The sequence below is a fragment of the Polistes dominula genome, unplaced genomic scaffold (genome assembly GCF_049000335.1).
Source record: "Polistes dominula isolate Pdom_NZ unplaced genomic scaffold, Pdom_raw_medaka contig_31, whole genome shotgun sequence".
NCBI lineage: Eukaryota > Metazoa > Arthropoda > Insecta > Hymenoptera > Vespidae > Polistes > Polistes dominula.
The window spans coordinates 3,126,083-3,151,153 of NW_028300925.1; the positions used below are offsets into that span (position 1 = coordinate 3,126,083).

At 28.7% G+C, this 25,071-nt stretch overlaps 2 protein-coding genes across 2 annotated transcripts; both read left to right on the forward strand.

Moving 5' to 3' along the window:
- Positions 1 to 197: 197 nt before the first annotated feature.
- LOC149032955 (aminopeptidase N-like) lies at positions 198 to 4,323 on the forward strand. The gene is made up of 11 exons (XM_089171315.1): positions 198 to 874; positions 969 to 1,424; positions 1,518 to 1,701; positions 1,796 to 1,952; positions 2,035 to 2,116; positions 2,205 to 2,587; positions 2,677 to 2,951; positions 3,308 to 3,498; positions 3,573 to 3,875; positions 3,974 to 4,043; positions 4,128 to 4,323. Exons 1-11 carry the CDS (start codon positions 390 to 392, stop codon positions 4,257 to 4,259), a joined length of 2,718 nt encoding a protein of 905 aa, XP_089027441.1. The 5' UTR covers positions 198 to 389; the 3' UTR covers positions 4,260 to 4,323.
- A 730-nt stretch (positions 4,324 to 5,053) lies between these two features.
- Positions 5,054 to 24,555, forward strand: LOC107070683 (uncharacterized). Its single transcript, XM_015329111.2, has 45 exons — positions 5,054 to 5,331; positions 6,032 to 6,472; positions 6,673 to 7,131; positions 7,481 to 7,664; positions 7,745 to 7,901; positions 7,983 to 8,064; positions 8,147 to 8,562; positions 8,676 to 8,953; positions 9,045 to 9,235; positions 9,564 to 9,866; positions 9,945 to 10,014; positions 10,113 to 10,277; positions 12,159 to 12,216; positions 12,350 to 12,457; positions 13,071 to 13,482; positions 13,573 to 13,728; positions 13,825 to 14,296; positions 14,374 to 14,612; positions 14,689 to 15,047; positions 15,147 to 15,427; positions 15,521 to 15,705; positions 15,784 to 15,957; positions 16,033 to 16,185; positions 16,272 to 16,501; positions 16,583 to 16,967; positions 17,336 to 17,494; positions 17,579 to 18,065; positions 18,155 to 18,393; positions 18,467 to 18,828; positions 19,174 to 19,451; positions 19,521 to 19,654; positions 19,721 to 19,882; positions 19,964 to 20,110; positions 20,235 to 20,313; positions 20,432 to 20,970; positions 21,078 to 21,236; positions 21,310 to 21,600; positions 21,678 to 21,858; positions 21,939 to 22,095; positions 22,168 to 22,412; positions 22,496 to 23,154; positions 23,260 to 23,427; positions 23,527 to 23,679; positions 23,742 to 23,820; positions 23,927 to 24,555. The coding sequence occupies exons 2-45, from the start codon at positions 6,048 to 6,050 to the stop codon at positions 24,179 to 24,181; spliced, it is 10,875 nt and encodes a 3,624-aa protein (XP_015184597.2). The 5' UTR covers positions 5,054 to 5,331; positions 6,032 to 6,047; the 3' UTR covers positions 24,182 to 24,555.
- Positions 24,556 to 25,071: the final 516 nt, after the last annotated feature.

Sequence of the window (25,071 nt, forward strand, 5' to 3'; positions counted from 1 at the left end):
ACACTATTTATGATGCATTTACGTGTTCATATATATATATATAATACAGATACGACAATAGTCACGTGCGTCATACAGGTCGCATAGGGCATATGCGTAAATAATGCATTTCATTATAAATGCTCTCTTATGAATAAAAACTAACATTTTTCCTCTTGCAAAACTATTTCACGATAATATCGTTTCTTAACATATAAGTGTTTTTCACATTATGTGTTATTCTTTAACTGATTAGTCACAGTGTCTTTTGTTCATAGATTAGACAATCTAACTAACTAACAACAGTCTTTCGCAAAAATTAAATAATTCAATTCTAATCAACATTGATCATAGTAATTAAATTCAATTTTAAAAGTAACAAAAAAAAAAAGAGAAAACGATAGATTATCATGTTAAGAAAGTTATTAAGCTTACTATTCGTACTGGTTACCATCGAAGCGTTTTCCTTTCAATCGGCAAACCACAAAAATGTTGGAAACGAAAGTGATACGATTGTTTATCGATTATCGACAAACGTTGTACCGATTCATTACGATTTACAATTGGAAACTGATATCGTGATGCCTGATTCTAATTGTACCGGTGTACTAGACATTAAAATCGAGGTTTGTGAACCAACGAAATTAATCGAATTAAATTGGAATAATATTGATATAAATGAAACGCAAAGTTATTTAAAAAATGACAACAACGGGGAATCGTATTCACCTAAGGAACATCGTTACGATTTACATAGAGAAATGTTAATACTCGTTTTTGACAATATCATCGAATTAGCAACTTACAATTTACATTTGGAATTTTCAAGTGTATTTTCAACGAATTTACGTGGTTTTTATCGTAACTCATACACCAACGAGAACGGTGATAGAACGTAAGTTGAATTTATTATTACTATTACGAAAAAAAAAATAAGAATAAAAAAAAAGAAAACAAATGAAACAATCGACAATAATAATGTGAATTAGGTGGCTTGCTGTAACTCATTTTCAACCAATCAGCGCTCGTCGTACCTTTCCGTGTTGGGATGAGCCAGCGTTTAAAGCAACATTTAACATTTCCTTAAAACACTGTGCCAATTTTACGGCATTGTCAAATATGCCAGCGTACGAAAGATCGTTCACTGATGAAAACGAGGATGAAGTATGGACTCGTTTTGAAAAGACACCGATCATGGCAACTAATATCTTGGCTTTTGTAATCACCGATTTCGAACATATTTCTTTACCAGAGAGAAACATTACAATTTGGGCTAGAAAATCAGTCATTCCTTTATTACAATTTTCTCTCGAAATCATCCCAAAAGTAGAAGACGAATTGAAGAAATACATGGGGACTGGTGTAATTGTACCCAAAATTGATCACGTTGCTGTACCTGATTATTCTAGCGGTGCTACGGAAAATTGGGGCCTTATCACATACAAGTAAAAAATATCGTTTAATAAATATAACGAAAGATGTAATATCAATTTGTATAAGAACATTTGATTAAATGAAATGTCTTGTGGGTATTATAGAGAAAAATTAGTGGTTTACAACGAAAATGAAACTACCATGGATGAAATGGATAGAATCGTGATGTTAATTGCTCATGAAATGACACACCAATGGTTTGGTAATCTGGTTGGTCCAAGTTGGTGGGAATACATGTGGATGAGCGAGGGTTTTGCTGCTTACTTTCAATTTTACATAACTGATAAGGTAACGTAATTATAATGGTGATTACATTACTGATATCATTTGATCTATTTCTTATGAAATTGAATATTCTATCATATCTTTTTTCTATGAACAGCTATTTCATGAAAAACGAATAATGGATAAATTCATCTTGGATGTTATGCAAATTGCTTTCAAAATGGATAACTGTCAGGATCAATTTCCGATGAATAAAATTGTTAATAGCCCTTCAGATATTCCTACAATTTATTCTTTCATTACTTATCGTAAAGGTAAGAAGACTAAATCTGGTTGATTGATTTAATATTATCTTCAAAAATAAAATCTTTCATTTTATCGATATGTTCTTTTCAGCTGCCATCGTTTTACGAATGTTGTCCCATTGTATCACCGATGAAATCTTTCGTGCCGGTCTTATCAAATATATTTATGAAAAGTAAGTCAAATTATGGATTGAAAGTGTTTTTGAAAAATGGAAAACAAATTGTTTTTTTGTTTTGTTCTTTCTTGTATTTTTATATCAGTAAATATAAGACCGTTACACCAGATGATTTATGGCGATCCTTGCAAGTTGTTCTGAACGAGTCAAATGTGAAACACAAAGATATCGATATAAAATCAATGATGGATACTTGGACGAAACAAGAAGGACATCCTAGGATTATCGTGGATCGAGATTACAATAATGGGACTATACAAGTACGACAATATGGTGCTACGTTAAAGGAACAACAACTTAATCAAGCGTGTAATAATAAATGGTGGATACCTTTGAACTTTGCTACCCAAGATAATCCTGATTTTTCATCGACTTTACCCACACATTGGTTGAGTCCATCGGAGAGTACGAAAACGATAGAAGGTTTTCCTAAAGATGGTTGGATCATCGTTAATATTCAACAAACTGGTATACTTTAATATAAATTTTAAACTTCTATTGTATTTTTTTATTTTATTATATATATATATATATATATATATATATATTTATCATAGGATATTATCGCGTGCATTATGATGAAGAAAATTGGAAGAGAATAGCACGTTATTTAAATTCCGATGATTACAAAAATATACACGTTTTAAATCGTGTTCAAATACTCGACGATGCTTTGAACAGTTTAAAAGAAGAAGATATATCTGGTACTACATTTGGAATGATATTAAATTATATATCGCGAGAAACTGATCCTTTAGTATGGAAATTTTTATATCGATTATATTCAGGATTTAATTATTTGAAAGAGTATCAAATTAAGGTTGTAATGAAGGTAAGTTAGAAAAAATTCCTAATATTAACATTTTTATTAACCTTTGCTAACCACCCTTCTTGGAGTAACACGCTTACCACACCTGGGTCCTTTGGACCCGAACGAGAAAAATTGTTATAAAAAAAAAACTATTGCATAGATTTACTTCAACATTTTTTTTTAGACTTCTTTGATACTTACTTAAAAAGACTATATTGGTTTTATAGCTTTAAATTAAATTTAAATATGTTTACAAAATTATCAAAGTTGAACAATTGAGAAAAATGACTCAAGTGGCAAAAAAAGTCGTCTGGGTCCTTTGGACCAAGTGTGGTAAGCAAAGGTTAATACTAATGTAATTTTGTCTATTATTGCAGCCTTATATAAGACAGCTTCTTAATAATAAATTAAAAGATATGGATTATAAAGATAATCTGGAAGATGATTCTTGGACTAAGAGAATGAAACTGATCATCAAAGAAATTGCTTGTATGGTTGATGTTCCTGAATGTTTAGAAAATGCAACAGCACAATTAATCGATTATCTTGAAAATCCGGAATCGATAACGTGAATATTTATTTTTCAATAATTTAATTAACATGAATTTATCAGAATGATGATAAGTTTCATCAAATTCATAGGATATTACCAGATTCGCAAGATTGGGTATTTTGTTACGGATTACAAAATGCAAACGAGACTGTATGGAATATTGTTCTAAATTATTACATTATGAAACAGGACAAAATATTTTTAAATTATCTATCGTGTTCGTACAATCGAACAATTCTAGAAAATTACTTGAATATAACCTTATCCGAAGATTCTCCAATTTCTAAAGAAGATATTGATACTGTATTAGAACAAATGGTGCTTACATCTCAAATTAGCATTGACGTACTCATAGATTTTATTAATCAAAATTTGAATCAACCAATTTCAAAGTAATAACACAAATAATCTTTATAATATATAATATTATTTATAAACTAACTAATTAAATATTATTTATTAATTTGATTTTTATTTGATTATTTTTTAGAAATGATAGAATAGATGATATTCTTAATTTCATTTTATATCGAATAACTACGAGAGAACAACTAAAAAAGGTCTGTATATCAATCAATTTCTATTTCTTTCCTTCTATTTTTAAGATCACAACGTTTATAACAAGTGCATTATTTTTTTTACAGATGATAGACATACTTTCATCTAAAGAAAAACCATTGAACCAAATGATACTTCATTTTGAGGCGATTCAAGAAGAAATCGACAAATATATGCCGCTACTTTTAGATATCGTCAATGCTACTATAATCGATTAATGCAAAAATAATAATGCAAATTTAATTAATAAATTTATATAAATACATATCTACCTCAAATAAACATTGTTATTATTATTTTATAATATGAGACGAATGCATAGTATCAGAAGTAGGATAATTAATTAAATAATATTATTATAATTATAAAAATACGCGCCTGTAGGAATGCAACCCTTCAGACACATTTTGAAAATGTTGCTTGCGAACACCATCTACTGGGACGGAATTTTTTTTCGGCCCAAACTGTTCATACATGTATGTATTACAGGTTGCCTGTCTTTCGGGCAGAAAATTCAAAGTGTGTCTGGTGGGTTGCATTCCTACAGGCGTAATGTTTTTATAAATAATAATAAAAATTAAACTTTAATGTTATAATTAATACGTTTCGTAGTATACAATTGCATACAAACACACACATTTACAATGTTTAGTAACCAGAAGTGGGGATTCCAAGGCACCGCATAAAGATGAGTTCGAGAACAGGAAATAACTGTATACTGTATTCTATCACAATCTCTCTTAAACTAAATTTATCTGTGTTTATCTATTTCTCTCTTTATACTAACGTAGCTGTTCATTTCGTTTGATCGGGTTTGTTTAATTTTTTTATCGCCACTTATCGCTTTTTCGTCGCATCCGTTTTTAAGTCATTCCCATTTTAAAAAAGTTTTTACTTCAAGAAATATGAGAAATATGTGAATGAGTGTAACACTTTTTTTAAAAAAATGAATGAAACATACTCAACGATCGTAAGTAATCGACAATTCTCGTGAAACTTCGTAATACTGGTGATAATAATAAACCGTCATGGCGAATCGAACGAAGAAATTTCAATAGACTGACTTTATGATGATGACGCGTATCGCGTGTGTTTCCTAACTTTTTAATCCTCACCTTCTTCTTATTCTTCTTCTTCAACATCATCTACCGTTTATTTTCTATAATAAGAACATTTTCTTTTTTTTTTATTTCTATTAAAAAATAGGTTTGTAATATTAAATAAATTATTCGGGAGGTGTATTAGTGCGTCGTATTATAAAAAGTGAAAGAAACGTTCAAGGAAAAAAAGGTAGGTGTAGGTGACTCATAATGATAAGTGCTTTATCTCATTATGTAAAAATAAACATGCTGCAATTATTATCGATCATCTAGAAATAACTCTCTCACTCTCTCTGTCTATACCTTTCTTTATCTTTATTTAATGAAGTATTATAAATATTTTATGATAATAGAAAACTTTATTTTATGTATTACTTGTTATTCGAGATACTATTATCTATAATTTGTTTAATAAATTCATTTAACGATTCAATCAGTAACAATTAATCTTTCGGCGATAAATAAAAATTGCAAACAAATTTATTATACACGAGATCAGGTAATTTTTATTAAGTATATATATATGTATAGTTACCATGATATTTTGAGACTTATTTTATTATCTACAAACTTGTATAGTACGTTTTTTTTTTTTAGAACTATACTTTACATTTAATTAGTTTTTAAGCGATAACATCAATAATATTTGTAAATTTGACGAAATATCCTAGATCATCGATTATCGAGAAAATAAATCATCACTTCGATATAATCGTTAATTCTAATTCGTACGATCGAATGATAATCTAATCTAGCAAGGTCGTAAAATGTGATAAATTATTAATTGAGAAATTGACACTAATCATTATTTTGTTGTAACAAAAATGAATTCAAATTAAATATGAAATCCTCGAAAGCATCAATATGCAATTTCATTATCTTATTTACAGCTGTCACACAACTACGATGTTTGAAATTGATGATAATAGTCAGAATGCCGATCGATACAAACCGGAGAAAATTAATTATCGTCTGCCGGATGGCGTACGACCAACTCATTACAATATCAAGTTGACATTAAGCTTTTCAAAATTTGACGGTGAAACATGTATCGATCTCGTTGTTAGAAAATCAACTTTCGATATTACATTGCATTGCGATCAAATAATCATAAACGAAACAACCACGTTGTTGATTAATACGAAAAATGAACATTTCAAACCTATCGAACAAATTTATGTCAAGGAAAAAGAATTGTTTGTATTACGTTTTCAAAATGTCATTGAACCAGATTGTTACAAGTTACATTTCACGTTTAAAGGTTTACTCGAAGATACTTCTCATGGTTTTAACAGGAGATTTTATACAGACGAAAAACAAGGTACCTGCACGTACGTACAACATTTATACATCATAGAAATAACATATATTTAATCTATTATATATCTTATCGAATAAAACTTGAGTCATTGTATCACAGTATTTTAAAACGATGGAAATAGATTTAAAAAAAAAAAAAAACAAACAAAAATCCAAAATCTTATTGCCTATTGTAATTAATAACAACAAAATCAAATCTTTTTTTTTTTAGTAGATACGTCGTTACAAATTTTAAAACGACCTTTGCACGTCGTGTCTTTCCATGTTTCGATGAACCCAATATGAAAGCAACATTTACCATTTCCATAAAACATCCTAAATTATACGTTGCTTTATCCAACATGCCGATCAAAGAACAATCATCAATTGACGAGAAAGGATATTTATGGACACATTTTGAAAAAACACCGATCATGTCAACTTATTTATTAGGTATCGTTTTATTACCAAACGATAGTAAACGATTTTCTAATTTAGATGGTACTATAAACGTTTGGTGTAGACAAAATTGGCATAACGTTGTCAAACTTATTCACGAAGTTACCGAAGATATAAAACTACAGCTTGAACATTATACAGGTATTATTAATTTAATACCAAAGATAGATCACGTTATGATTCCTAATCATTCGAAAAGATGTACAGAAAATTGGGGCCTCATCGTTTACGAGTAATCTTTTTTTATTAAACATTACTTAATTAACCCTTAAAGTGCACATAAAGGGGATTTGACCCCCCAAAAAAATTGTTGATCTCTTGAAAACGGTACTGAATTCGAAAAAAATGGGTTATTTGTCTAGTGCCATCTAGTGTTCATTCAGATGGGTATATAACTTATTCTATTTTACAAAAGATGTATCAAATTACTTTGAAAAAAATTGCGAAGTCTAAATATTAAATAGCGGCTGCTTCAGGAGACGCATTTGAACACGTTGGGGTGTCAAACACCCACAGTGCACTTTAAGGGTTAATAATAATAAATATATATATATATCATATAATATTTTTAAACAAATCAGTGAAGATGATATAACATATGTGGAAGATCCTACGGATACGTATAATTTAGAAATGATAACTAGACTCGTGGCACACAATTTGGTTCAGCAATGGTTTGAAAATTTAGTCGGACCAACTTGGTGGAATTATTTATGGTTAAATGAATCTTTGGCACATTATTTTAAATATTATTTTATTAATCAGGTAAAGATATATTTATCAAATAATATATCTCCTTCCTTGTTAAATTAATTCAATTTATATTACAATTATTTATTATTAAGGCATATCCAGAATGGAGAGTATTAGAAATGTTTGTGGTGGTCGTTCAACAAACAATAACACTTTACAGGGATAATTGTTCATTTATACGACATAAACCATACAAAGGTATCTGTCAAGAACCTTATTTAGGTGTTCCCGCTATTATCTGTCATAAAGGTATAATTAATATAATTTCAAAATAATATCAAAATAATCTTATTATTATTATATTTTATCTTACAATCAAATATGTTACAGGATCATGCATCTTACGTATGTTATCACATTGTCTTTCTGAACCAATCTTTCATAAAGGAATATTAAAGTATCTTAAAACATTGTTAGTATTATATACTTTTCAAATGTATTCTTGAATAAACAATTTATTTCACGATTTATACATAAATGTTTTATTGTTTTAGTCAATACGAAACATCGATGCCTGATCAATTGTGGAAAATATTCGAAGATATGATGAATTTAGAAAAATTCAATATCAAAGAAATAATGGATACTTGGTTAAATCAAAAAGGATATCCTTTAGTAACAGCTAAACGTGATCTTAATACTGGTATGATAATTGTAACGCAAAAACGTTTTAAACTATCTGATATCGATCATGAGAAAGATGAGGAAAGTGACGACGACGACGACGACTATGATGATGATGACAAAGATGATGATGTAAAATGGTGGATACCTATTAATTATACAAGTAAAAGTGAAGTTAACTTTTCCTCAACTTTACCAACACATTGGTTAAAACCACAAGATGAAAATTTGACGATCGATAACATCGACCCGAACGATTGGTTCGTATTTAATGTGCAACAAACTGGTACGAGCAACAAAAAAAATTAAAAAAATAAAAATTATTCAATAAAATACGACAAAAAAATTTGTACATAGGTAAGGTTGAATTTTATCGTGACAATCGATTTTTAACAATAGGTTATTATCGTGTCAATTATGACGAAGATAATTGGAATAAAATTGCTGAATATTTAAATACGGAAAATTATACGAATATTCATCCATTGAATCGTGCACAAATTATTGATGACTCGAGTTATATGGTTCGTACGAAACGTTTAAATCCAATTGTATTTTTGGAAATAATGAATTATCTATGGCGTGAAACCGATTATATACCATGGTATTCAGCGTTCAAAGTATTTGACACGTTTCAAGATTATTTTAAATTTCCAGAAAGTAGTGCCTTCTTTAAGGTACAATAATACAATAAATTAAACGAGTCATACATTTTGCAAAACGTACTGTACACGTAATATTAACATTTTATTTTATTTTCATTCGTAGTCTTACGTTTTACGATTGATCGATGGTTTATTACAAAATGTTGGTTACGATGAAACACCATACGATGATCATTTAACGAAATTAAAAAGAATTGAAGTACTTGAATTGGCCAGTAAACTTGGTCATTTGGAATGTAAAAAAATAGCTAATGCCAAATTGATAAAACATTTAAAGAATCCTCATTCAAATCCGTAAGTATTGTTTATAATTTTAAACTATGGATAATTAAGGGTGCCCCTGTAGCTCACAATCAGTCCGATACACACGAATTACCTTATACTGCCATCTGTTAGAATCTTATCAAACTAACAGAGATAATCATGACTCTTGGTTAATAAACAAATAATATTAGGAGTATAAATTGAGATATAAACTATCCTATCTTCCAAGTTGGATGAAACTGCACACAGTGTGCAAAATTTGATTAAAATCGGTTCAGTATTTTGGGAGTCGATTGTGGACAAACAAAGTGACATGCAATTTATATATATTAACATATATTTATAATATTTCTTTCAGTATACCTACCAATTTGAAACCATGGGTATTTAACACCGGTATGAAAGAAGCCAATGAAATATTATTTAATAAATGTCTCCAAATTTATAAATGTGATCCAAGTTTTATAAACTTAAACAATTTAACTGGTGTAGAAAATCCAATTTTAGTTGAGCAATTATTAAATTTAACATTAACAAATGATTCGCCAATTTTAAAGGATCATCGAGTAGACGTTTATCGTCGTTTAATGTACACTAGTGTTGAAAATGTAAACGTCACCATTGATTTTATCATAAATAATTGGGAAAAAATAAATTCGAGGTAATTTAAAATGTTGTTGATAATTCACGAAATCATTTATACAATTCTATGTTAAGTTTTCTATTTGATATTTTATAGAATTGAAGATTCACATGAAATTATTGAGACAGTAATTGATGAGATTACTTCATGGGATCAATTTCATAAGGTTCAGTATTCCAAGACTATTGCAATTGTCATTTTAAATGAAACTAATTTGTGTGTGTCTGTATTTTATTATTATTATATGTATATATTTTAATACAGGTTAAACATTTTATGAAAGCAAATGGATTGAAACAAAGTACAAAAGATGTAGAAAAGAATTTGAAAAAAGCGAAGAAACATCTGTCAAAAGTTCTTAGATGGATTAAAATGCAAAATTGTTTAAAAAGTATCGATGAACAATTTGAGAACTTGCATTTAACGGATGTAACAAAGAAATAAAATGATAAAAGTTCTCATTGTTTTATAACTTTGATACTCTGTCGTTATCTTTTATTTATTAATCGATCAATATTTCTCATTCTAACGAATAGCTAGGTACATAAAGGATGCAAAAAAAAATATTAAAAGTACCGGAAATGCTTAAGTAACATATATGGATGATCAAATTTATCGAAAGCGATTGAACGATAAGATATAAAGTCAAAGTCCAAATATTACAATTCTACATTGTTTTGTTTCTTAAAAGTCCTATAATTCACTTATAGATATTATTTGATTAACAACTAACAAGTATGATATAATATTGACATAAACTACAAATTTATAAAGATCTACAAATGCAAAATGTTACAATAATAATATTTATTGATAAATCGTTTGAAATAATTCGTTCGAGTTATTAGGTCGAGTCATTCTTCTCTCGTCAGTTACTTCTGACGCGGTTATGTAGAAACTATTTTTCGTATTTACCTACTATTAGTCACCGAAACAAACAGATTTTCAATATCACTGTATAGATGAGGATTCAGTTAGTCTTCTGTCAACTTTTTGAAGTAAAAACTTCTTTAGAATAGGTGTGATTTGGAAAAATGTAACGGAGCGGTAGGCGGCTATGCAACGGAGCGGTAGGCGGCTGTGTAACGGAGCGGTGGGAGACGATGAAACGGCCGCGATACTAAATAAGAAGAGAATACAATTATCCTACACCAAATATTTTGTATTCGTCTCATTCTCTCGTAACTTAGTTTTTGAAGATTTCACTTCTAACACGTGTGATTTGCACACATGTTTCTTTATATAGTCAATGTTACATTTCACCGTTTTTCTTAACCACTGAAATTGGATAGTAAAAAGTGCATATTCGACATGTAATGCTTTAAGAATTGAAACAAGGCAATAGCACTAAAGTGGCAGCTGAAAAAATATACAGCGTATACAGTGCAGGACTGATAACTGATAGGGCAGTCCGAAATTGGTTTGTCAAATTCCGCTCTGGAGATATGATCTTAAAAGATGAACTGAGTGTAGGATGTATTTCCGACTTTGACGAACCTTTTAAAGGTAATATTGGAGCAAAATTCAATTAGATATGTTGAACAATTGCAAAGAGTGCAAAAAAAAACTTCATGAAAGGTGTCTTGCACTTATCAGTCGCAGAAACGCCATTCTTTGTCTCATAAAAAACGGAAGTTATTTATGACTCGACCTAATATTTCCATTAGTTATCTACTTAAATCGAATCTTCGTGAAACTATTTATCAATTAAAAATAAATTATATCAGATTATATATTGCAAAGAACAAATATTTGATGAAAATGAAAGTAAAACGCCTTTAATTAATAAACTGTATCAGATAGTTGAAAGTCTTATCTTTAGATATATATTTGCAAAAAAAAATATTGTATTTAATTATCTTTAAGAAAAATTGAAATTTTTATTTATATATATATAAAAGTGTTATCATCGATCGTTCCTATATACAATATTATATAAATAAAGTTTAAGCGCGTAGAAAGTGTAAGAAATAAAAAAATGTGTGTTACACTTATATATCAAATGTATAAATTTTTGCACGTTCCTCGAAATCGATAATAGTATATTGAAAAAAAAATGATAACATTAATATTGGAGTAGGTGATAAGATAACATAGAAGATTGTATTTTTCTGATTAAGTATAAAATATATTATATTACTTGGTAGGATTGAAGTAGAAACATAAGCAGTGTAAGAACGACGTTTCATTTTTCTCCTGCCGAATACATACATACATACACACACACACACACACAGGTGTTTAATACTCTTTTTTAATAATGAATCATAGTGTTACGTATAATTATACAAACAAATGAAGTGAATAAATAATACTATTGTAACGTATGAAGATAATTCCGATGCAATTAAAAACTTTATCCATCAGGGTACGTATAGAATAAAATAATAACTTTGGACATTTTTATTTTTACATTTTATTTCCATTACTGATAAGCTTAATCTCGTATTATCAACATATATGCATGACAATTTTATTATTCATTTTGTATCATTTCTTAGTAACGAAATTGGTTAGAATCAACACGATGGATATTCATCGAACGTTATTTTTTATTGCAAGCATCGCAATTATTTTAAACAGTGGATATACGAAGGATATTTTAGAAGGTAAGACATTTTTATAACAAAAAGATACGAAAAACCTTTAAATAAATATATATATATATATATATATATATATATATATATATATATATATATATAGGTTAATTCTGTGATAACGTATCAAATTTTTCGGGACGATGAAGAAAAGCATTAAAAGCATTAGGATCAAATGCAAATAACCGGAACCCATGATTTGGAAGATTTATCGTCTTTTTTTTTGTCTATAAGATTATGAAGGATAAAAAAAAAGGTGTATGAGACACTTGAATGAAAATCCTAGGAAGAATTTTTGCAGTCTGCAACCTTATCAGAACATTTTTAGGGACGTTAGAATTTTCTGCCACGTTATCATGCCATTTGGATCATGCTATAAACGTATTCATCTTATCTTGTTATAATACAATGCAAAAGATAATATATTTTTATACGAACTTAATTATTTGACAGATTTTGATCGATAACTTTGAACTAATTGTAAGATATATTATTTTGAATCATGTGGTTCCCCTTATCGAAAAAAATTGATGCTTAATATTCTTTATCGTAATTTCTAAAAGTTTGATACGTCAAATATAAAAAAAAAACACTCTATTATATAAAATTTAATTTTTAATAGGTTTAGACGAATCCCAAACGTATGATGACCAACTCGTTTCGAAAGATTATCGACTGCCAAATTCTATGCATCCAACTTCCTACGAAATTAATCTATTTCCAAAGTTAATTGGTGATTTTTCGTTTCGAGGTGAAGTCAAAATCAATGTTACAGTAGATGAACCAACAAAATTAATTGTCCTTCATTATGGAAGTATATTCAATGTAATCTCGTCGGTTAGTGCGGAAAATGTCAAATTGGAAATTGTAGATACGAATTATGATAATGAAACTGAAAAATATAGTATTTTATTAAAGAAAACTCTTAATAAAGGAAATCAAATAGTATTAACATTCACCTATGATAGTTATCTTAGAAATGATATGATAGGATTTTACAAGAGTTCTTATATAACTGATGACAACATGGTTAAGTAAGTAATTTATTTGTTCATTATATAAGCTAAATAAAACTTCTTTTATGTTTTTTTTGTTTTTAAAAAGAATAAACATTGTTTATATAGATGGTTGGCAGCAACTCAATTTGAAACGACACACGCGAGACATGCTTTCCCATGCTTCGACGAACCTGGTTACAAAGCAACATTTAAAATAAGTTTGACACGATACAAAGAATTTACTAGTATTAGTAATATGCCTTTGGAAAATACCCAAAAAATGTAAGAAATAAGCTTCATAAATTTTTTTTTTTAAATGTTTTAATGATTTTTCTATTAAATCATTCGTAACGAGAAAATATATCGTGTTATTTCTAGTTCATCAGATTTGTTTAAGGACAATTTTAAAACGACCGTTCCTATGTCGACGTATCTTGTAGCATTTGCCATATTCGATTTTGCGAAAAATAGTTCAGAAATTTTGACAGTTTGGGCAAGACCAGATATGCTCGATCAAACACGTTATGCTTTGAAAATTGGTACAAGTGCATTGAACTATTTACAAAAGTTGTTCGATCAACCATATGAATTGCCAAAGATGGACATGGTTGCAATACCTGATTTTTCCGCTGGTGCTATGGAAAATTGGGGTTTGATTACTTATAGAGAATCACGAATGCTTTATGATGAAAAAGAATGTTCAGTAGTTGCACAACAAAATGTAGCTTCTGTTATTATACACGAAATCACTCACATGTGGTTCGGTAATTTACTTACACCATCCTGGTGGAGTTATTTATGGTTGAGCGAAGGTTTTGCCAGATATTTTCAATATTTTGGTACAGCAAAGGTAATGATGATCAAATAGATTTCATTTTTTGTTTGTTTTGTAATTTCATTTGATTTACTTATGAAAATCATCGATAGATTGAAAATACTTGGAGTATGGAAGGACAATTCTTAGTGGAACAACATCAAGCTGCTTTGGGTGTTGATGGGATTGAAGATTCACAATCGATGACAAGAATAGTTAACAATCGATCTCAAATTGCTGGAATTGCAGATTCTATAACATATGCCAAAGGTGCTAGTGTCATTCGTATGTTAAGCCATTTTATTGGTATTAATAAATTTCATGAAGCTTTACGATTATATGTTCGTGAAAGGTAAAGATAAACAAAAATAACAACAAGTACAAAATAATTATAAAAATTTCATTACATTCGATGAATTTTCTTTCAGTAAAACTAGGGGCGTCGTCAAACCTGAAAACTTATGGTTAGCTTTTCAAAATATCGTTGATTCTTCAAATATTGTTATCGAAACTATTATGAACAATTGGACGAAGGAGCCAGGATTTCCTGTATTATCAGTGACCATTGAAAAAGGTAAAGCAACGTTACAACAAAAACGTTTTCTCTTAAGAAATCTCAAATCTACGTCTGTAAATAAAAATTGGTGGATACCGATTACTTGTACTACGAAAAAGCAAACGAATTTCGAATCAACCGAAGTTAAACATTGGATGAAAGATGAAAAAGAGACGATTCCTATCGATGTTTCTGATCCGGATTGGGTAGTGTTCAATGTACAACAAACTGGTAAGTAAAATTTATCTATCTATCTATTTTCATCTATTCATTATTCATCTATTCATCTATCGTGGAACAATAGAAATTGAATCGATTCATTGATTTCAGGCTTTTATCGTGTCAATTATGACAATGCTTCTTGGTATCGAATTATTGATACACTAAATAGTAATAACTTTACAAAAATACACGAATACAATCGAGCAGGTATCATAGATGATTTGTTAAATCTTGCTAGAGCTGGATTATTAGATTATCAAGTTGCTTTAGATGGTTTACAATATCTTCGACAAGAGAAAAATTATTTACCATTCAAAGCTGCATTCAGAGGACTTGATTATCTCACTCAACGATTTTCTGGCGATGAAACTAATTACATTTTGTACAAGGTTAATTTGTTAAAAAAAATAAAACAAAAAAGATTGTTAATAGGACCATACGAACATACTCATATGTCTTTGAAAATAATTTTCTTTTTTTAGAAACACGTTTTATCACTTATCGAAAATATTTATCAAGAACTCGGTTATGTTGATCGAAAAAATGACGATAGATTAACTGTACAATTACGACGAGAACTTAACGATCTAGCATGTAAATTTGATCACGAACAATGCGTTTCTAATTCATTGGAATTTTTCCAAAATTGGATTAACGCGACTTCTAAGTAAGATTTTAATCGATATCATTTTATCTATGATTATTATAGACCCAATTATTCGAAATATATTTTTTTCTTTCGTAGTAATCGAATAGAACCGAATCAACGATCGGCAGCATATTGTATGGGAATACTTCATGGTGATTCGGAGGATTGGGAAAATTTATGGAATCATTACAAAACATCTAAAGTTGTATCTGAACAAGTGGTTGTATTAAATGCTCTTGGTTGCAGCAAAGATGTCGATATCTTAGAACAGTGAGATAGATAGAAGATAATTTTGATTCATTGTTCGTTGCAAATCACTTTCTTCAAAATTTCTTTACATTTTAGATATCTTCGATATGCCATTACACCTTACGAAGTATTTAGAATTCGCAAACAAGACAGTACCAGTGTATATTCAGCTGTTTACAGTTCAAGCATTATCGGAATTAATACTGTTCTCGATTTTGTTGATAAAAATCACGATTTAATGGCACAATAGTAAATACTTCAATATAATTATAATTATATAAAAAAAAAATACGTTGTGTATGATAATATTAAAATGATTATTTATCATTTTTCAGTTATGGTAGTTACGATACGATTGCAAGTATACTTTCAGGACTATCTCGATATCTTTCTACGGATGAATTAATAAACAAATTCGAAAAATTGATTAATAAACATACAGAATTTTCTAAAATAAATAAATCATTGACCAACTCTTTGGAATTAGCCAAATACGAATTGAATTGGTACAAGAATAATGTTGATCATATTATCTCATGGATAAATGATAACAATCATGAATCTGGTAAAATATCTGATAATATATAATTCATGAAATATTTCATCAAAGATTGCTACTTATTTTTTGCAACATTTCTTTTTACAGATAATCCAATTATCAATGAGTATCGTTTACCGAAAAATATCATTCCAGAGAAATATATACTCAGTTTGGAACCTTTTCTCAATCTAGATAATTTCACTTTCAATGGTAACGTTCAAATTGTAGCTACGGTTGTTAAAAAAACTAATGAAATTGTTCTACACGCATCCAATATTACCATACATAGCGTTAATGTCATAGTCAATAATGAAAAAGTTAATATTACTGATAATTATGAAAGTGATTATGATTTTTACGTGATCAAACTGGAGAATGAATTAAATGAGAAAACAGAAGTGAATATTATTTTCCGATACACTGGTAATCTGAATAATGCAATGGAAGGATTTTACAAAAGTTATTACATCGACAGTGATGGAAATAAAAGGTTTAATGTTATATTACAAATCATTAATATTTATAATTATTTCAACGTGTATTAACCCTTAAAGTGCGTGCACATGGGGTGTTTGACATCCCAGCAAATGTTTGATTTCTCGAAAACGGTACTGAATTCGAACAAATGGGTTATTTGTCTAGTGCCATCTAGTGTTCATTCAGATGGGTATAAAACCTATTCTATTTTAAAAAAGATGTATGAAATTACTTTGAAAAGAATTGCGAGATCTAAATATTAAATAGCGGCTTCAGGAGACGACGCGTTCAAACACGTTGGGGTGTCAAACACCCACACTATACTTTAACTAACTTTTTCCAAGTGTGCACTTTAAGGGTTAACATTTTATTTTTGAATAGATGGTTAGCAACTACTCAAATGGAACCAGTAGGAGCCAGAAAAATGTTTCCATGTTTTGACGAGCCAGAAATGAAAGCTATCTTTGCTGTGGAAGTTTTAGTACCAGATGGTTATCATGCTATTAGTAATACCGATCCGAAAGAGATCAAGAAGTTAATGTAAAAAATATTTTTTATAATTAATTATTATAACGAATTTATTGTTCATAGGATTATTTAAAATATGATTGATGACATTTTTAGAAATCATAAAACTACTAAAATATTGTATCGTTTTGAAGATACGGAATTGATGTCAACGTATTTATTGGCATTAGTGGTTTCCGATTTCAATTACGAATATCATGAAAGTGACAAAACTTATACAATATGGTTTAGACCTAATTCATTTAATGAAACATCTTATTCTCTCTCTTTGATGGAACCTCTTGTTAAAACTTATGAAAAATTATTGAAACACAATTACACATTGAACAAACTCGACATGATAGCAATACCAGATTTATCATTCGGTGCTATGGAAAATTGGGGTCTTCTCACATTCAGAGAACACTATTTACTTTTACAATCTAACGAAACGAATATTCGTGATATTCAAACTGGAACTAATATAATATCTCATGAAATTGCTCATCAATGGTTCGGAAATTTAGTTACTCCATCATGGTGGAAATATGCTTGGTTGAACGAAGGTTTTGCAACATATTTTGAATACTTCGGTACATCTTACGTATGTAAATTCAAAATACATATACACGTATCAATTATCATCATTTTTCAATTATATTATTTCTTTATTATTATGATTATAAATTTTAGATAAAACCTGAATGGGAATTAGAATGGCAATTCGTGGTAAATGAACTTCATACTGCATTTAAAAAAGATGCTTTAACGTCTAGCCATCCTATGTCTTATGATGTTTCAACTCCTACAGAAATAGTAGACATTTTTGATAAAATAACTTATGCCAAGGCTGGAAGTGTTATAAGAATGATCGAAAAGACTTATGGCAGTGATGTTTTTTACGCTGCATTGCAAAATTACTTAGAAGAACGGTAGATATTTATTGCACTTATTACGATTATTATTAATATAATTATCATCTTATAAAGAATTTGAATTATTTAGAAAGTACAACGTAGCAACTCCGGAAGATCTTTACAAAGCTATCTCTAATCAATTAACTGACAAAAAGTCTGCAAATGGTGTAAGAAAATTTTTAAATTCATGGACAACTCAGGCTGGATATCCTGTTGTCAATGTTACAATCGATTCAAATGGTACGGCAACTCTATCACAAGAACGATTTTTCTTAAGAAAGGAAGAAGGTGAATCTGTTAAAAATATTTGGGAAATACCGATCACATGGACGTCAGAAAAAAATCCTAATTTTGACAATACGAAACCACAATTTTGGTTAAATCAGAATGAAATGCAAATAATGACGGACAATAGCGATGGTTGGAAAATTTTCAACATACAACAAGCTGGTAAGTATGATCACATTTTAAAGAGAGATTCTTGGCAAAGAGAGTTGCTGTGACTCACAATCAGTCCGATACACACGAATTACCTTATACCGTCATCTGTTAGAATCTTATCGAACTAACAGAGATAATCATGACTCTTTTTCTAATAAACAAATAATTCGCGATTAATAAAATAATATTGCGATTATAAATTGAAATATAAACTATCGTATCTTTCAAGTTGAATGAAACTGCACACAGTGTGAAAAATTTTATTAAAATCGGTTCAGTAGTTTAGTAGTCCATTGCGAACAAACAACGTGACACGTAATTTATATATATATTAAGATAAATATTACATTGTAGGTTATTATCGTGTTAATTATGATCTTGCTAATTGGAAGCGTATCATTGATGCTTTGAATCAACAAAAGTTTCATAAGATACACAAGGTGAATCGTGCCGCGTTAATAGACGATCTCATGAATCTTGCTAGAGCCGGATACGTTGATTACGATTTACTATTCTCAGCTACGGAATATTTGAAATACGAAAATGATTATTTACCTTGGCGTGCATTTTTCAATGGTTTAACATACTTGCATAATAAATTGGAAGGAAAAGAAATTTTCCAATCATTGAAGGTAATTTTCATGTTACTTTTTATTTTGATAACTTTCGTAATTTCTAATTGTTATTCTCGTCATTTTCAGTATCACGTTCTAAAACTCATCAATTCGGTAGTTGAAAAATCATTAACTGATGAGTCTCATTTATCTGATCTTTTACTTATGGACTTACACAAATGGGCCTGTAAATATGGAAGCATACATTGCATTCAAATGAAGTGAGTAGATTATTAATAATCATTCTATAATTATTGTAATTAATAATCATTATGTTAATTATTTAGGATATCACCGAATGATAGACCTGGTAAATATTGTGAACAGGTTAAAAATCATTATTATTTTAACGCCTTTTGGGAAAAATATGTAAATTCTACTGTCACATCAGAAAAACGTGTAATTCTTAAGGCATTGGGTTGTACAGAACATACCCTTCTTATTAACACGTAAAATAATTATGATTATATTATGATTACATTATTTTTGTCAACAATTGATACAAACGATGTGTATTTTTTTATTCATAGGTTGTTAAATAGAGCGTTAACGAAAAATTCCGATATAAGATATGGAGACAGTATTGGGGTTTTTGCTTCAGTTTACGAGAGCTCCCAAATTGGTGTAAAAACTGTTCTGAGATATTTGACGATGGCGTTTGAAAATGTTTATCAATAGTATGTTATATTAAATTAAATTTCTCTTTTTAAAAATATTTCCTTATTGCTCAAATATATTTTTTTTTTTGTTTAAAATATGAATATACATAATATTAAAAATTAAATTATATATATATTACAGTTATGAAGATGAATCTGCAATACAAAGTATTATGGGAGGACTCGCAGAAAGAATATCAACAGAAGAGCTTTATGAACAGGTACATAATATATATATATATATATATATATATATATATATATATATATATATATATATATTATAATTTTTAATAAAATTACAAAAAAAAAATAAATTAATATATTATTATATTGCAGTATAAATATTTGACGAATTATATCGTGAGCAAAGTTCCAACGTTAAATAATACTTTACAATCATATAACGATCTTATACTTTACGAACTTAATTGGTATAAAAAAAATATACCAAAGATATCATATTGGTTGGAAAAGTCTTATCCTTTAAATAATGATCGTTTACCTACAACACTTTATCCACTTAATTACAATCTCTCGATAATCATAAAAAACAATGAATTACCTCAAGGATCCGTTGAAATAAATATTCGAGTCGATAAACCAACATACAAAATAATTCTTAATTCTTATGAACTCGATATTCTACCAACGATAATGGTTTATGAAACTCCTATTGGAAATATTGACGATGATCGGAAATATTTCAACATTCTTGGTTATCAATTAAACGAAAAAAATCAACAGCTGATCATTTATCTTTCTAATTATATCGAAGTACCAAAAATAACCGTGGCAATAGATTTTGAAAATATCAAAATCAATAATAAAGAAATGAAAGGATTGTATAGTGCTAAATTCGAACGCTACAAATATTAGTATGTATAAAATTATGAAATTTTTTTTATCAAATCTTAAGATTAGATTTAGTGTTGTAACAAACATCTGGACTTCAATTTTAATGTCATTTTTATTTTTTTTTTAGCACTTATTATGCCACTTATTTCCAACCAAATTATGCCAGAATGGCATTTCCATGCTTTGACGAACCATCTTTCAAGGCCAAGTTTAAAATTCATATCTTACGATTCAAGTTTTATAAAAGTTTAAGTAATATGCCTCTTGAAAGATCATATCCTAACGAGTTAGTATTTCAAAATGAAACTTATCTATCTTACTAATCAGAAAATTGATTTAACATAAATTATTATGTTTAGCACGGATTACACGTGGGATATTTACAAGGAAAGTTTCAATATGTCTACGTATTTAGTGTCATTCGTTGTTGGTAGTTTCCTGCCAATTAATAACGATAAAGAAAAATTCAATATTTGGGGAAGAAGAGATGCCATTGATTATGGTGATGAAGCACAGTATGCTGCTTATAAATATTATAAAAGTATTAATCAAAAATTTATACAAATGGATGAATTAGAAAAATTAGATTTTATCGGATTGCCAAACTTTCCAATAGGGGCGATGGAACATTGGGGTCTTTTTACTTTTAGGTATAAACATTTTATTATTTACAATTAAAATCATATTTATTTGAGACACTAGCATTAATTGATTTTTTTTTATTTAGGGAATCTCAACTATTCTATGATAAAAATATTGCACCTTCATCGCAAAGATATTCCATATTGACAACAATATCACACGAAATGTCTCATAGATATTTTGGAAATCTGGTTACTTGCGAATGGTGGAGTTATACTTGGTTGAACGAAGGATTTGCCCAATATCTTCAATGGTTGCTCCTAGAAGTATAATCTATTCTTAATTTATAATGATATTTAAATAAATATTTAATTATATTTCATATTATTTGATATATTCTAAACAGGCAGTAGATGAGACTGAATTTATAAATCATTTTATGGTTAATGATATGCACGATGCTTTTGATATCGATGGTTTCATATACTCTCATCCATTGAATTATCCTGTTTCGCATCCTAAAGATTTAAGAAAACCATTTGATGTAATCTCCTATAAAAAAGGTAAAGGTATCAAGATAAAATTATTGATTGTATTTCAAACTTTACTTAATTATTTCTATGTACTATGTACAGGTGCTAGTATTATTCGCATGCTTCATACGCTCGCTGGAGAAAACAACTTTTATTATACCATTAGGAGATATCTTAATCAATATAAATATGGAACAGTTAATCCAAATAAACTTTGGGATGCTTTAGATGGTTATATACAAAGGAATGTTTCTTTAGAAACAACGATGAGTGAATGGGTTGATAAACCTGGTTATCCCGTCGTATCTATCTATTACTCTAAACCAGGAGAAATTAGGATTACTCAGGTACGATGAAAACTCATTAATATTAATAATAAGAACTATAATTTTTAAATAAACAAATCCATTTAAACATTTTTTCATTTTAGGAACGATTCTTGTATTACACATATTATGGACCTTCTCACTTCCACATACCCATTTCCATAGCTACAGAGAATAATCCAGATTTTGATAATACCAAGCCACAATTTTGGTTAAGCAGAACTGAAAAGACATTTGAATATGATTTGAAAAATCAATGGATTGTATTAAATGTACAACAAGTTGGATATTATAGAGTGGAATATGATAATAATTTAATGATAAGATTAATAAATGTTTTAAATAGTGCCAACTATAGAATGATTCACGTGATAAATCGTGCACAAATTATCGATGATGCATTCAATTTGGCTCGATCTAGAAATACATATTCTAAGGCTCTCAAATTGGCACTTTATTTGCGTCAAGAAACTGAACATTTACCTTGGAAGGCATTCGAACGTGGTATCAACTATCTCTGGGAACAAGTAAGACATTCTGAAAATACCGAGCGTCTTCAGAAATACGTGTTGTATTTAACGAATGAGCACGTTCAAAGACTTGGATTTAATGACACTAATGATGATTTTGATACAATGGAAAAACGTGGTAAAGAAAATCAATTAAACAGAGAATTAATACTTAAATTAAATTGCAAATTTGGTGGTAAAGCTTGTATCAACGAATCGATAAATATATTCAGGAATGCTTTGCATTTCAAAACGTACGTATAATCATTTTCTTTTTTTTTTGTTTTTCATTTAATATTTTTCAAGAAAAATCTATAATAGATAAAACAATGTTTTAACATATAAATACATTTATACAGAATTTCACGGAATGCCAAACCTGCAGTCCTTTGTACAACCATAAAACATCGGTATGAAACTGATTGGATAAGATTATGGACAGAATATACAGAAATAAAATTACATTCTGAACAACTTATTTACTTAGATGCTTTAGGATGTACAGAAAATGATTATAGTTTAAATATGTAAGTTTTTAATTACATTATTTTTACAGTTCGAATTAATAACATTATATTATTAGGGAAAGGATTTTGATAATATCATTGTTATTTATATCTGATTAGATATCTTGAACACATCTTCAATCTTAATGGATTAGGATACGTACGAAAAGAAGATATTCCAAGAGCTTTTGCATCCATATACAAATCTAGCGATAAAGGATGGAAAAAATGTTATCAATATCTAACCACTCATTATCAACAGATTTATAATTGGTAAGTTATCGATTATTATAATATGATTCATCTTAAAACTCATTTATTGTGTATTTTTTTAGGATGGGCAATTGGAATCAAGTTGGCGCATTATTTTATCAAATTATAATACGTATTCCTGATACACAAACACTTGATAAGGTATTTTATTAATACACACACACACACACACACATATATATATATATATTTTTTTTTTGTTTCATTTATGATACGGGTTTAAAATATAAATTTTTCTTTATTTCAGTTTGAATTCTTTAAGCAAAATAACGAGAAAGCTCTTGCACCAATCTCTGCTGCATTGTTAGAAGCTACAGAAATTGCACAAAAAATAATATTTACAAATCAACGATTGCCATCACAATTAGAATCGATATTAGAAGATTTATTTAACCAGAGAAGACCGAACACGAATAATTCAAATGGCAATTCAGGAAGTTCAAATTTAAACATCGTTTTTCTTACCATTCTATCTTTGATGTCGCTTCTTTTATTCAAATAGAAATCATTTTGTTTGATATAAAAACTGTAAAAAAGTAACATATGACAAATAATGTTAAAAATATTAGAGGTGGTTCGGAAAGTCGTTTTCGTTGTTATTTTGTAAAAATGAAGATAATTTTTATTTCGAGGTTAAAAACCTCAACCTTTCAAGTGATCATAAATAGTTGAATTTGATAAATTTAAACTCTCATCGATCTCACGTGTTACTATTTGTCGATTTGCATCAACTAATGGCATTATTGCGTCAACAAAAAACGAAATGATTTTCCAAATCATCTAATAATTCAAATTGAACTTATAATAATGACAATTTCAAATGTAATTTATTAAATATTGTTATATATAACAAAATAAATATATGAGTACCTGTTATGTTATCATTTGTTTTAATAGATCAATCCACTTTATCAAATATTTCTAATTACTGTAAAAAAAGTAACTGAGTAATAGCATTGACTATAAAAATTAATGAGACCACTTAATTAATTTCCATAAACACGGATTTTATTTCTTACCCTTCCTTGAACGAATTGCAGACACGTGAGATTGCAAGACACTCGGCATAATCATCAAAACAAAACAAAACAACTCGAGAAATGAAAGTAAGAATTGCGCATGTCAGATGTGCGCGCGCACCTCGAATTCTCTCTTTGCTTCTGCGCGGCATGAATTATCATTTTCAAATTATCTTTGATTGTATTAAAACAATAAAACAATTATTTCTAATTAAAATATCATACGTTTTATGATTTTTTTACAAATAAATCTTTCGAAATGTTTTTCTTCCAACGAATTTATCTATAAAATAATATTTATATATGTTCGTTAAAATAAAGATATTTAAAAATTGTATCGTAAGGATTTATAATATGACGAAAGAAAAAATAT

Bases quoted from the DNA above. Each gene is read 5' to 3' on its own strand.
- LOC107070683 (XM_015329111.2), top strand. From the start codon at position 6,048: ATGTTTGAAATTGATGATAATAGTCAGAATGCCGATCGATACAAACCG. The intron at 15,428-15,520 runs GTTAATTTGTTA...TTCTTTTTTTAG, and splicing joins CTAATTACATTTTGTACAAG to AAACACGTTTTATCACTTAT. The intron at 18,066-18,154 runs GTATGTAAATTC...TATAAATTTTAG, and splicing joins AATACTTCGGTACATCTTAC to ATAAAACCTGAATGGGAATT.
- LOC149032955 (XM_089171315.1), top strand. From the start codon at position 390: ATGTTAAGAAAGTTATTAAGCTTACTATTCGTACTGGTTACCATCGAA. The intron at 1,425-1,517 runs GTAAAAAATATC...TGGGTATTATAG, and splicing joins TGGGGCCTTATCACATACAA to AGAAAAATTAGTGGTTTACA. The intron at 3,499-3,572 runs GTGAATATTTAT...TCAAATTCATAG, and splicing joins GAAAATCCGGAATCGATAAC to GATATTACCAGATTCGCAAG.